General features: G+C 48.8%; 1 protein-coding gene across 1 annotated transcript in view; it reads left to right on the top strand.

Moving 5' to 3' along the window:
• The window catches only part of BTBD16 (BTB domain containing 16), a 45,479-nt gene extending 32,033 nt beyond the window's left edge, over nt 1-13,446 (top strand). The window contains exons 10-15 of the mRNA XM_065894784.1: nt 6,464-6,555; nt 7,425-7,507; nt 9,388-9,465; nt 10,596-10,694; nt 12,093-12,281; nt 13,378-13,446. Coding sequence (XP_065750856.1) covers nt 6,464-6,555; nt 7,425-7,507; nt 9,388-9,465; nt 10,596-10,694; nt 12,093-12,281; nt 13,378-13,446 — 610 coding nt within the window. The remainder of the gene's footprint in view (nt 1-6,463; nt 6,556-7,424; nt 7,508-9,387; nt 9,466-10,595; nt 10,695-12,092; nt 12,282-13,377) is intronic.
• Nucleotides 13,447-13,711: the final 265 nt, after the last annotated feature.

Below are 13,711 nucleotides of genomic sequence, written 5' to 3'. Positions count from 1 at the left end.
AAAGGAGGGTTTAGGGCAGCAATTGAGTGAAATAGATCAAATACTCCTTTTCCCAGCTGTCTTAGCAACGTCTTGAGCTAGGAGGGAAGGTATTTGAATAGTTAACCCCTTCAGCACCGCTGTACCTGCAAATAAAGACATATGTCCAAGCCTTTTCTACTCATCTGTACTCTTCTATTCATTGATTTTTTTTCATTCATTCAACAAATAGTTATTGAACATGTGCTCTATGCCAGGGGCACCGATGGACAGTGAAAGGGGCAGTTTCTCTGCCTAGCTCCATGTTTAAGAACATCTTCAAAGCTTATTTTCCTTGTTGTCTAAATACATCAATATAGAAAGGGAACACGCATGTGTGTATACACACACACACACACACACACACACACAGCTGTTTTCCTGGCAGTGGTTAATTTAGAAATACAAATCGGCTGTCCAGAATTTAACTTAACATTTCCTTGTGAGAAAAACAAAAACTGTACGCAAAACCACTGCCTTCATTCGTCCACAGAGGAAGTCATCATTTCGTCCCACTTAGCAGTCTGAGAAGTCCAGGGGGGCTGTAAAAATTCATCAATTGGAGAAGAGCCAGAGACAGGCAAATTTTCCACTTTTTTGTAAAGTTTGTTTTTTATGTGGACCATTTTAAAAGTCTTTATTGAATTTGGTACAATATTGCTTCTGTTTTTTATGTTTTGTGTTTTTGGCCCCGAGGCATGTGGGATCTTAGCTCCCCGACCAGGGATCGAACCTGCACCCCCTGCATTGGAAGGCAGAGTCTTACCCGCTGGACCGCCAGGGAAGATCCGGCACTTTTTTTTTTAAGTACATTTTTCATCAAAATATAAAATACGTACAGCAAAGTGCACAAACCTTAAGTGAACAGCTCAATGAATTTCCACAAAGCGCACACACCTGTATAACCAGCACCCACACCAAGAAGCAGAACCTGACCAGCCCCCTAATGTGCCTTATTTCGGTCACTACCTCTCGCACACCAAGGTGAACGGGTATCCTGGCTTCTTTTACTATGGAGATGTCTTGGCTGCTTCTGAATTTTAAATAGAATCTTATAGCATAGACTTTTAAAGGTCTGGATTTTTTTCACTCAACAGTGTGTCTGTAAAATCCATGCAGGGATGGTAAGGGGCTTACTTGGGCGCCTTTTGCAAATTGGTGGTGGAGCTGGGTGGACCTGGGGCTCCTAGATCATCAGACACATCCTTTTACTTTGAGGTCTTCGGGTTAAGGGCAAGTCATGAAGGGACCTGTAATTCTAGTCCTTAGCTGATCTGTTAATCCCTAAATGGGTCCCTTTCAGACACTGCAAGGGTGGATTCCAGCAACCTCACCAGAAGGAGGTCATTGAAAGCAGTCAGTGAATCCAGTTTCCACACCATCCCAACTATCAGATTTCCCTGACCTCTGCAGCAGAGTCTCCTCCCTCCTATGCCCTGTCCAAATCTGACCCAGCTTTTATGGAGCTGGCCAAAGACTCCTCCAGGAAGCCTTCCTGGATCTCACCTGTGCACTGGACAGATTCCTTCTCTGAGCTTCTTGGAGAGAGAACAAGAGCATGTACCGGCTGTGTGGGTGAGCACCGCCCCGACAAACCCAGCACCACTTTCCCATATACAAAAGGAGGGGAGCCTCCGAGGAGAGCGGCCCAGCCATGCCCTGCACTCCGAGCATCCCAGCCCACAGGTGTCTGAAGGAAATGAGCTGTGATGCTGTGTGCCAGGGCGGGCACACAGCCATGTGTCTCTTGTGATTAATGGATGGCATTTGCAGATATATAACCACGGAGTCATCATGAAACTGGGCACCCCTGGTGTGACAACTCTGATCTCTTTACCAGAACATTCCTTTTGAATGAGTCCATGAGTCATGGACATGAGGGTGGTTCAGTTGTTCTCTGTCAGAATCTCTCCACCAAGCCCTGTGCAGGGAGGTTGATATATTTCTTTTGTGTTTGTGTTTCTTGCCGTTTTCATTTCTTCTGTGTCTCTGACCAGCGGTGCTCCTATCTGCCTTAGCTTGGCTCCCTGGAAGCTGAATCTCCCTCCTTTCAAGGTCCCTAAATATTATCGATTCCAATTCCTTACTACTTTTGCACTTCCCTCATGTGGCTTCTTGGCTTTTCACCCAAACTGGGTGGCCCCAAGACGTCTTCTTCAATGGTAAGAGTGGAGACTTTGGAGGAACACAAGGAATATAAGTGTCTGGGTGCAGGAGGATCTTGCAAAGGGCAGGTAGCATCATCATTACACAGAGTTTCTAGACGCAGTTCTGCCTTTGGGCAAAGATCAGGACCATCTTCATCTTCATAGTCAAGATGACATTGACTGGGTCTCGACAAATGACCCAGAGGACTTGGCCTGACAAATAATCGTGGTAACAACAGACAGGACCCTGTGAGCATAGGAAAATTGGCATAGAATAGCCTGGTCTGTGTGTGTGTGGTGTGTGTGTGTGTGTGTGTGTGTGCATGCCCACACATGCACTGGGCTGGAACTGCATTCCTAGAAGGTGAAGTATGGGTGAGCAGAGGGATGGGATGGTAGGATTGAGCCTGGTGAGTTGGCAGGGACCAGCTCATTCATCCAATTAATTCACTTAACATTATTGCAAGCTGACTTGCCTGAGAACCAGGCACTGCAAAGGGTGCTGTGAATACAAGAGTAGACAAAACAGACAAAAATCTCCATCTTCACAGAGTTTACAATCTAGGAAGCAGAGACAAACAACACATTCAGTAAATGAGGTGTATGTTAGCAGGTAGTGGCCCTGAGTCTGAGTCCCACTGTTGCCATTTACTGGCTGCAGAGGTTAACGATACCCCCTCGTCGGGTCTGATGTAGGTTCGTTCTGACTCAAAGAAAAGGCCCAGCACAGCACTTGGCAGGACGTCCTGAATGGCAGTGACATTCGCTAGGTGATGGTGGTGGCAGCGACATTCAGAATTGTTGTTTCCTTACCACACTTTGGCGTCAGGAGCCAAGAGGACCATTTCCTGCTTCTTGGGTTTCAGAAGGCGTCTAGGTCTTCCACACCGAGTTACCTTTTGAAAAACGCCGTGTTCCCTTCCCCCAAGTGTGTAATTTTTTTCAAACTTCACTTTAAAATATAAACTATTCTTTCAGATATTTTTCATAGAAACTAAGTAAATTTTAACTCTAATTTTTTTATTGTGGTAAAATATACATAACATAAAAATGACCATTTTAACCATTTTTATGGGTACAGCTCAGGGGCATTAAGTACATTCGCGCTGTTGTACAACAATCACCATCATCCATCTCCAGAACTTGTTCATCTTCCTAAACTGAAACTCCATGCAAATTAAACAATGAGTCCCCTTTCCCCTCTGCCCCTCCCCGCCGCCCCTGGCAACCGCCATTCTACCTCCACCTCTGTGAATTTGACTCGTCTAGGAACCTCACATAAGTGGAATCATGCAGTATTTGTTCTTTTGTGTTTGGCTTAATTCACTTAGCACAATGTCTTCAAGGTTCATCTGTGCTGTAGCGCGTGTCAGAATTCTAGAGTATGCATTTAAAAGGCAAAAATGTGAAGTGCTGGGCTAATGGGGCTCTGAGTCTGAAAGGGTAAAGGACTCTGACAGATGACAGGCTGGAGGAGGCAAGAAGGTCGTGGCTGATCTAAAATGCCAACCTGTGTCAGTCTGACAGAGACTTGTTCCTCCTGCTTTTCAGGAGGTCAGAAGGGAGGATTTGTCCCCAGGGTCTTGCAAGCAGAACCCAGAGCCGACCTGGGTGTATCTTTCAGTATCAAGGACCTATGAACTGTCCTCCCTAAGGGGGTCATGCCCCAAGGGTTTCCCATGAACTTTAGGAGGCAGACACCATGGCCAGAAGCTTGTCCCGTAATAGTCAGTGCTCAACCCAAAGTCTTCGCAGAGACAGAGCTCAGCGCCTGGGGAAGCCATGCCAGCCTTTGTTTCCACCAAACAGCCATGCAGAGAGGTCCCGACACAGCAACCAGCTTCCCCCACTTTATGTTACATCAGGTGAGCATTCCTTCCTTGGCCCAGAGAATCCAGATGCCGCGGCCCAGCACGGAGTTGAGCCGGGTTAGATGGAAACACGTGGGCTGTTCTCTGGAGGCCCCAGGCAGCGTCCCAGCTCTGCAGCCATCCACCCGCCCGGCTCCAGGGGCAGGGTTACACCCATTGGTTCAAGGGGCTGGACCACACTGCTCAGATGCTTTGGGATTTTAGAAAATCAGCGGCTGAGGCCACCATTTACTTCCTTTGAGGTGGCCCGTGGCTCCGGCGAGTTAGAGGGTAGCAGCAATAATGAACGCCAGCAAGAACACGGCCGTGCAACTTGACCGGCTCAAGTTCAGGTCACTTTCCTTGGGGTGAGGGGACAACGGTGGCAATCATGAAGCCCAGAGCACCGCTAGGACCAGCAGCTGTGCCCGACATATCACAAGCTCTGTCACCTTTACTTCTCCCGACTACCCAGGGAAGCACGTGTGGCTGTTGTGCCCCCGGACAGAAAAGGAAGCTTGGGGAGGCTGGGTCACACGGCTGACGGCTGGCTGGCCCAGGACTGGAGCCTGGTCCGTCTGACTCCAGGCCCAAGCTCAGGGACCCCAAGCATGGTTGGGCAGTGCATGAGCTGACTTGTGACCTGTCCAAATCAGCCACCATCAGTGCCGCTTCCTGTGATCCAAAGGGGTCATAAAGTCCAATCACCTGCCTCAGCAAAGCTCATTCAGAATCTTCTCGGGGAGAATGTCTGTCTGGAGAGGTCCTGGCTGACGGTCATCTGGCTGAGTGCCTCTCATAGGGAGACTCGGGGGCCTTGGGTCCCTCCTACTCTCCCAGCATCCTTCCCACAAAGCTGTGGAGTTGGCGCCTGGGGGCTTCTGAGCTGGAGGGGAAATCTGTCCTCTAGATGGTCCTTTCCCTCCTGGGCTGAAATTGTATTAACCTGCAGCTCCAGCAAGTTCTCTCTCCTCAGGGGCCACTCCGGGCTGTGGGAGCCCTTGCTGAGGGTCCGGGCTCGTTCCCCAGCGCGCAGCTGGGCTGGGGGTTCTGCGTCAGCTCAGCCCCTTCTTTCTTCCTTGACGCCTGCGCCCGCCGTGATGCCACCTAGCCGATTCTTCCATTAAGTGGTGAGAGAGAGGCAGGGAAGGAGGAGGCGTTCACGTCTGGGAAAGGAGTCAAGCAAGTGTTATTTGTCCAGCTAAGAGATCCGTGTTTCTCAGGGCACTGGCACGGCCCACACTAGCCCAGCTCCACCTGCCCTGGGTAATGGAGGGCTGGATCCAGGATCAATAGCCCTGCACTCCTGGAAGTATCAGCCCTCCTTTATTTACGCCTGGTCCGTCCACCCCCAGAGAGAGCCCCCCAGTGGATTCTAATAAATAATCATTGAATTTGAATTCGCTCATTTGTCTTCGCGTTCCTCTCCCCTCTCACAACGCCTCAGAATCCTTAAACTTCTCTCCTGGGACCACTGCCGCGAGGAAGAGTTGGAGAGTCTCAGGAATTCCCAGATCTTGTGAAAACAAATGACCCCCAGGCAGGTTGGTGGGCACCCCCAGCAGAGGCGGGACAAGGGGCCAATGGAGTGTTCAGTCTGGCTGGGACAGGGTGTGATTTGGACATCACTCTTGATTCATGGAAAAATATTCTAAAAGTGCCTTTGGCCGGTCTCATACAGGATCTGACTTGAGGGAATGACTTTGTGTTTCCAAAGTCATTGGAAAAATTATCCCCTGTCGTCCCCATTTGTCAAAAGTGACCATTTTATGCAGCAAGTTGTTTCAAAACAAGACTGGATGCGTGCCTGTGTGTACACGTCTTCTCAAGGGGAGTGTGATTTCAGCCCAGCCCTGACCTCAGCCACGTGTGGAAATTAACCAGAGTTTAGTATTAACACTGTCCAGAACTGATCCTGGAACCAGCTGCTAAAACGAGTTACCCACTCATCCGACCTTTCTTTCTTCTTGATTCTACCAGAAAGTGCTTCGGAAGTGCCTAAACTGGCCACTTACTCAAAGGGCAGCATGTGTAGAGGGGGAATCAGAAACCCTGGGTTCAAGTCCTGGCTGAGCCGTTGTTTTTTCATCTGTAAAATGGAGCTGATGTACTTGTCCTGTCTGCCCCTTGAGAAGTTTGTGAGACTCAAGTGAGAAAACGTATCCTGAAATCCTCTGTACAGTTATGTGTTCCCACATCATTTAATGAGTATTTGTTGGGCACCTACTATGCGGTAGATGCAAGGGGAATATAACCCTTTGTCTCATTACAATCTCGGGGGGCAGCCCCCCTCTGCTTCCACACTCCCCACCCATCCAGAGAGAACCAGGCTCCATCTACCCCTGGCTGGTGAAACTGCTAGTCTCTGACATGACTTTCACGAGCCCCAGCCAATTCCAGAAAGGAGTGTTCTGAAGGCCTTTTATTCCTCTTTGCACCTCTGCTAAGCTTCCCCAAGAAGTGTTGCTTTCTGGACCGGGATGTGGGACAGAACTGGATGCCGCTCTTCCTTTGCCTACGTCTGCACGGCATCACCAAAGGTAAGCCCCAGCCCGTGGGAGCGCATCCAGGGGAGGCTGTTGGGGACCTGCCACACCCCTCAGCCACTCCTGAGGAAGCCCCACCAGACGTTTCCAAAGGAATCAGCTGAGATCTGGCTTTGTTATTTCCAAGGTGTGTGACTTTAGGAAAGTCAGTTGGCTGCCCGGTCTCAGTTTCCTTGTCTGTAAAATGAGGATAATCAGAGCTCCTGTAAAACATGATGGTGAATGGAAGGGGCTTACCGATTATGAAAGTGTACTCAGCGCCCAGGGCTGCGTGTCGCCATCTAACCACATGCCCTGCCTCTTAGAGTGGCGTCCCCTCTGGGTCGCTCGCTTACTCGGCAGTTTGGGAGAAAACTGTGGGTCTGTGCTCCAGGCTTGAGTTTCCTCATGCTCTGGGCCCAGAACAAGGCAGCTGTGACTTGGAAAGAGAGGGGACTCTTGGGGAGTGTGTTTGGGGCAGCCCAGGTGGCCACCAGTGAGAGCTTTGCATCTGAAAGGATATTTGAGAACTTTTTCCAAGCCATTTCCAGTTATCCAGATAGAATGAGTAGCTCCAAAACCCACAAATGGTTGATGGAGCCCAGAGAGTTTGTCCACATTGCTTCTAGACACTCCAAAGACACTGTTTATCAGATCTCAACCCTCCCTCCTTGGGCAGGATTGTGGCCGGGGGCTGTGGACCCTTTGGGGGAAAGGGCCATGGGACCTCTCACTTGGGTTCCACACATCTAACGATTCCTGGGGCCCGGGAATGCCCGCCAGTCCTCAGCTCCCAACTTCCTCCTTTGTCCTTCCGTAAATGAGGTTTTTGCAGTTCTCTTATGAATAAATCCATAAGAATGTCCCCTTTGTGCTTCTTCCAGGCAAGGGTCTGGAGGAGCTAAGGCACATTAACTTCTTCCCTGAATCCTGGCTCGTCCGGGTTATAGCCAACCATTACCTCGCGGTGAGTCGCCAGCTCAGCACGGAAACAGTTATCGAAATGTATTGCCTTTGCTTTTTCTGGAGATGTGTTTTGCATTTGAAACCTCTGGGCCTCTGAGGTGGGGAAGTATCTGGATCCTTCCCCAGGGGAAGTGGGAAGAGCCAAGCCTGGAGGGGAGGAGAGAGGAGGCCCCGCCTTGGAGCCCAGGTGTTTAGAACATCTGTCCTGTTGACCCGGAGAGTCGGGGACAATTGGCCACAGGGCCCTGCAAACAGAGTCCCCTCACAGATACAAATGTCATGTGCTTATTATTGAAATTTTTCAAAATTCAGAGAAACTGAAAGAAAGAAGACACATACTCTCAGACCCATCACTCCCAAAACAACCATCGCAAACATCTTATTGCATTTTATTGCCTTCAGGTCTTTTTTTAAAAAATACACTCAATGAAATGTGTTTCTTATCACCATTTTTACTGGCTGCAAACTCTTCCACCAAGAGGATATGCTACAAACAGTGCTACTTGGCCTTTCCTTTATTGTAGAAAAGTCGTGGTGTTTCTAACTGCTGTCTATTATAAGTAGGCTGCATGGTGAATGCATTTGCACGTAATGGTTTATTTTACTATACTTAGAATTATTTTCTCATAGGAGAATCTGAAGAGTAGAAAATACTGGCCCCAAAAGGAATGTGCACTTTTGTTCTTGATACATATCAGCAAAATTTGGACCAAATTACTCCTTCCCCAGCGATCAATGAGGTGCCTTTCTTTTTTTTTTTTTTTTTTTTTTTTTGCGGTACGCGGGCCTCTCCCTGTTGTGGCCTCTCCCGTTGTGGAGCACAGGCTCCGGACGCGCAGGCTCAGCGGCCATGGCTCACGGGCCCAGCCGCTCCGCAGCATGTGGGATGTTCCTGGACCGGGGCACGAACCCGCGTCCCCTGCATCGGCAGGCGGACTCTCAACCACTGCGCCACCAGGGAAGCCCCGAGGTGCCTTTCTTTGAACAAGCTCAGCAACATAGAGCATTTTCCTTTCAGATCACTTGTGTCAATTGTGAAGTGAACATGGCATCTCATTGTTGAATATGCATTCCCTTTATTACTAGTAAATATGAATATTTTTCCACGTGGCATTTCCCCCTTTGTGAATTGTCTGTGCAAACGGTTGTGCTTCTTGTGTGTTTCCAATCATGCATTTTCAGAGATGAAGTGGGGCAGTGTTTGAGTTCTGAAGATTTATGAGTCACTGGTTGAAATTAAATTCAGCTCAACAAATACCTACTGTAATGTGCAAACCACAGGGCTCAGTGCCCCGTACGCAGTAGATAACCGCTCCGTGGAACCGTGCTTCCCTGGGACATAACTCAAAATTGTGTTCTAACAGAGCAGAGGGTGGAAGGGGCAACAGAGAGAGAGGGGATAGTCTCGGGGCTGGGGCTGGACACCTCAGGAAGTCCCCCACCTCCCTTTTCATGTCCTTCTGGCCCTGCCCACCTCCTTCCTTTTGCCCCCCGCCACCAATGTCATCCTCCTGAAATTTGCTCCCTCCCGGCCCCCGCCCTCACGTGGAGCCTGCCCTATGGGGCCGTACTTGCTCTTGACTTTACAGCCATGAATGTTCTGTGCCTTGTAATCGGGATCCTGATGTACACATTTTATTTCTCAAGTAAGAAAAAAATGCTGGGACATTTTTCTTGTCCTCATCTTTGCATCTTCTGAGAGCATTGAGCATGGTACCTGGCTAGTAGGTTTTCAGTAAATACTGTGGACTGGATTCATGGGTGAACGTAGGCTCCAGAGACAGAACTCTTTCGAGCACGATGGGGGTTGTAGGGATCAATGTAGTGAAGATGATGTTGGGGGATCGGGCTGCTGGTAAGTGGTGTGTGTTTTCCTTTCAGCTGGAGAATGGGGGCGACATGGCCCACGTGAAAGATCTTACCACCCAGGGGGTGAGATTCGGGCTGCTCTTTAACCAGGTACTGACTGCTGGGCCCGAGCCAGGGGAAGAAACATCCCTTCCCGTGCTTGGTTAGAGACCTTTGTACAATGGCCATGCTCACTTCCGCCCTCTGGTAGGAAGACCGGGGCAGAAGAGGGAATCATAGGGGTCTCTCCTGCACACTTGCCACCCTCTTAGAAGGAAAATGCACAAGACAGGGCCCTGGGACAGGCCATTCAGTCACTTGATGGGCACATCTACGGTTCCCATGAGGGTGACCAACTGCCCCAGCTTTCCAGGGTTGGAGGTGTTTCCTGGGGGTGCAGGACCTTTCTGTTCTAAAACCAGGAAAGGCCTGGGCAAACTGGGATGAATTGGTCATCCTTTTCCCCACAAACATGGTGAGCTGCCAACTGCCCAAGAAGAGATTCCACTCTGAGCCCGTGGTTAAGGTTGCAAGGGTGACTGTTCTGAGCAGCTCTTTAGATGGAGCCCAGAATCAAAGCGACAATGAGTTAGGGAGCTCGGCTGCAAAGCCTCTGGGCGCTCAGTCACCAGGGGAGCCTGAGTGGCTGGTGGCTGCCCTTTGTCTCGGGCTCCCTCGATAGGTACAACTCTCCAAGCAATGGCTGCGATCCTCCAACATCACTAAAGCCGCCCCAGTAGTGATCTCAAAAGAATTCGTGTTTTACAGGTTTGGGGCCCTGAGTCTATCATCAGAGACTCCCCTCTGGATCAGGCCTGGATGGGCTGTGCTTGCAGGGACCTGCCCAAGTGGACAGATTGCAGACCACAGTGGCCACGACACCCTGCAATACCGTGGGCATGGAGGGTCTCTTAGGCCCATCAGATTGGAGCAAAATGCTTTGTTTCAAAGGTCTGCAGACCACGGGTCATCTAAGAATATGCCTAACTCATTCTTCTCCCCACTAAGGGGGGCATGCAGAGCAAATAGTATTGCCACTGAGTGCCAACCTGTAAGGATTTGTAAAGTCGCTACAGTCTGTCTCTTCTTCTGTTTCCCAGGCTAACATTGCTGTTGTGTTTCAAATCACACATTAATCACTTCAGTAGTTGTAGCTGGACTTGGTCTTGCTATGTTTTCTTGCCTTTGAATACTGAAGGTTTTTACCCCTGTCACTTTGTTGCATATCTCTCCCCATTTAGGAGTATACTACACATTCAAAAGTGATTGCCATATATGGATTCTTCTTTGAGATAAAGGGAATCAAACAGGATCCTACTTCGTATAGTTTTCATATGCAGGTAAGAAGGACAGAGAGCACAGGAGAGCTATGTCTCTGAAACAGCCTTTGAGATTCAGAATCAGTTCATACGGAATTAATAATAATTGATTAATAATAATTAACAATAATTGATTAAACATTAATTACGAATTCATTTGTAAAATGTAAGCCCGGTGCTGACCGTTCTCACGGTCGTGATGTCATTTGATTTTTGCGCCAACATTGTGAGGTTGCTGCTGACCCGTTCGATAGATGAGGATCTCAAAATGGAGTGTCTTCATGTTTGTATGGCCTCTGCTGGTAAGGCCAAGGTTAAATGATAGTCCTCTGGAACCTCGTGTGGGGCTCAATTCATTTTCAGTTTGTACATGCTGGGGGATGCTTTACAGGGGGCCGTTCTTCTGTGGAGGTAACGCATGTGCCCATAAAGGCAGAGGGAATGGTGTTCTCTAGGGGGGCAAAGCGGAGGCTGTGAACAGGACGCTGGAAGAGTCAGGAGGGTGGATGCCTTCACCTCCATGCTCCTGCTGGACTTTCAGGAGAGGCAGGAGAGCTGGGTTTCAGAGTAGAGTCTGAATTCAAACCATCTGGTGAGCCGTTTGATCTTGGTGAGCCCAGGAACCTCCCTGTGTCCACTTTCTGACCTTTAAGTTGGACAGGGTAATACGACCTACCTTCCTAGGTTGCTGTGAGTATCAAATGTGTTAAATTGTGCAAAGGGCTTGGAACGGGGCCCTGATGATGGTGACAGCTATGATGGTGGACCCCTACCTTCCACTTAGGGTTTCATTGTAAGTCTCCAAAACTTTAAGCTCCGTGAGAAACCATATCTTTAATATCACCATATCTTTTTATTACCACTGCCAATCACAGAACAGGAACGTAGGGGTGGTATGTTTGTATTATGAGTGGATAAATGAATGAATGCATGAATGAGAAACCTGGGGTTTCATCCAGCTTGGCCACTACCTCTTTATGTGTCCTTAAGCGAGTCACCTCTCTTCTTTGGGCCAGTCCTCGGTCTTCAGTGACTCACGCATTTCCCTACATAATGGATTTTACTGGATGGAAGAGATGAATTATGTAACAACAGGAGTCGAAGTGCTCATATGAATACTATGTTGGTTTTTTAAACTCTGGCAAAGCGATGTGAAGACCTTCCCGTTCAATATAGATTGACTTCGTGGTGCTTTCCTGCGTTGGCCAAACCCCAGTCCGTTGGCCAGTGGTTTGCTCATGGTGAGGGTTCAAATGCCAACCGATTCGGCAGCAGCTGCATGTAGGAAATGGGGCCATGGGGAAACGCTCCTGCCCTGTACACATCAGACAGGAGGGCCGATGTGGCAGGGACCACGTTTCGCTAACTCCGGGTCACCCTGGTTTCAGTTCCACCTAAGGTGGGTCACCCTCCTTGCAGAGAATAAGGCACACCGACTTGGAATTTGCCTCCTCCGTCTATGAGCACAGCCCCATCAGCCTGAGAGCAGAGCGCTTGGTGACGTACGAGATCAGAGCCCAGACCCTGGTGGACGGCAAGTGGCAAGAGTTCACGACGAACCAGATCAAGCAAAAGTTTGGGTTGGTCAAGTCGTCCTGCAAAAGCCACGTGAGTGCTTATCTTTTCTTTTCTCTTTGATTGCTCTTTTGCTCGTTCTCTCCTCCACACATTTTTGGGGATCACTGGCTTTATAGCTCCACCGATCTACGGGGGGAAATTTGCTCAGTTTCTTAAGGATTTTCACAGCCCCAAATAATGCTAAAGAAAAACCTTGTAGGATGAAATCTGGGCATACTGAAAACGATAAGCCAAACCAGACTGCCTGATTTGGGTCACACCCGAATCATTTTATAAATATCGAAGGGGACTTTTAGGGAGAGGTGGAATGTCTGGTGGAGCGTATTTGCTGCCAACACCACCTTTCTTGCTGGGACATGACCTTCCACCAAAATCCATGGCCCAGCCCACCCACCCCTGGCTCGTCCAAGGAGAACTGAGGTCATCTGCCTCAGTGGGCCACCGCGGCGTCCCGGTGGATTCAGTACCTGGCTTGGCTCCTGACGGCTACAATCCAGAAATTGCTAGAGAGCCTGTCTGCAGTGCTGGGAGGAGCTCTTTGGTCTGTGAATTTAAGTCCTCGCTGCCCTGCAGGAAATGGGACTTGACCTTAAACCAGTGAGTAATTCTCAGTCCTGTCTGCACATCAGAATCACCTGGCCCTTTGCAAACTCCCCAGGCCTGAGAGCCACCCAGATGAGACCAGATATTCCATGGTGGGACCCAGGCATCAGTATTTTTAAAAGCTCCTCTAGTTATTCTCTATGGTGTTAGAAATCAGAATAGCAATTTCCTTGTGGAGGTGGGAGTGCGGGAGGCTGGGATATTGACCAGGAGGGGATGGGAAGGAGATTTCAGAGGTACCTGAAATGTTCTTTATCGTGATCAGGGTGGTGGTCACACAGGAGTGCTTACTTGTGAAAATCCATCAAGCTGTATCCTTAAGATTGGGGCACTTTATTGTATTTAAGTTATACTTAATTTTTTTAAGGTTTATTTTAAAAACCTTCCCTACGTGATTCTTAATGTACATCCAGAGTTGAGAACCAGCATCTTATACAGTTGCTAGGCCTTCCCTTTCCCCTTCTAGAGGATGATTGCGTTTATCCTGAAAGTCCCGTTTGCTTTGTTTTGTTTCGTCTTTTAGGCCTTGAAAATCCAAACTGTGGGCATCCCAATCTATGCAAGTTTTTCATTCGTCTTCTCATTATCTTAACGGTTTTCAGAAGAATCTATGGGATTTTTTTTTCTTCCATTGGTCCATGTAAAAGGAAATAAAACGACATGAAAGGGACTGCTCAAGTATTCAGCTGACTCTCCGAGTTAGTAGTGGTCTCAGAACTTTGGCCCACTGTCTTGGTCTGTTGGGCTGCTATAACAAAACACCACAGACTGGGGGCTTATAAACAACAGAAATTTGTTACTCACAGTTCTGGAAGCTGGAAGTCCAAGATCAAGATGCCAGCAGATTCCACGTGGTG

Source organism: Phocoena phocoena, chromosome 16, assembly GCF_963924675.1.
Source record: "Phocoena phocoena chromosome 16, mPhoPho1.1, whole genome shotgun sequence".
NCBI classification, from domain to species: domain Eukaryota; kingdom Metazoa; phylum Chordata; class Mammalia; order Artiodactyla; family Phocoenidae; genus Phocoena; species Phocoena phocoena.
The sequence above is the reverse complement of the archived record's forward strand: the minus strand, read 5'-3'. Positions and strand labels throughout refer to the sequence as shown.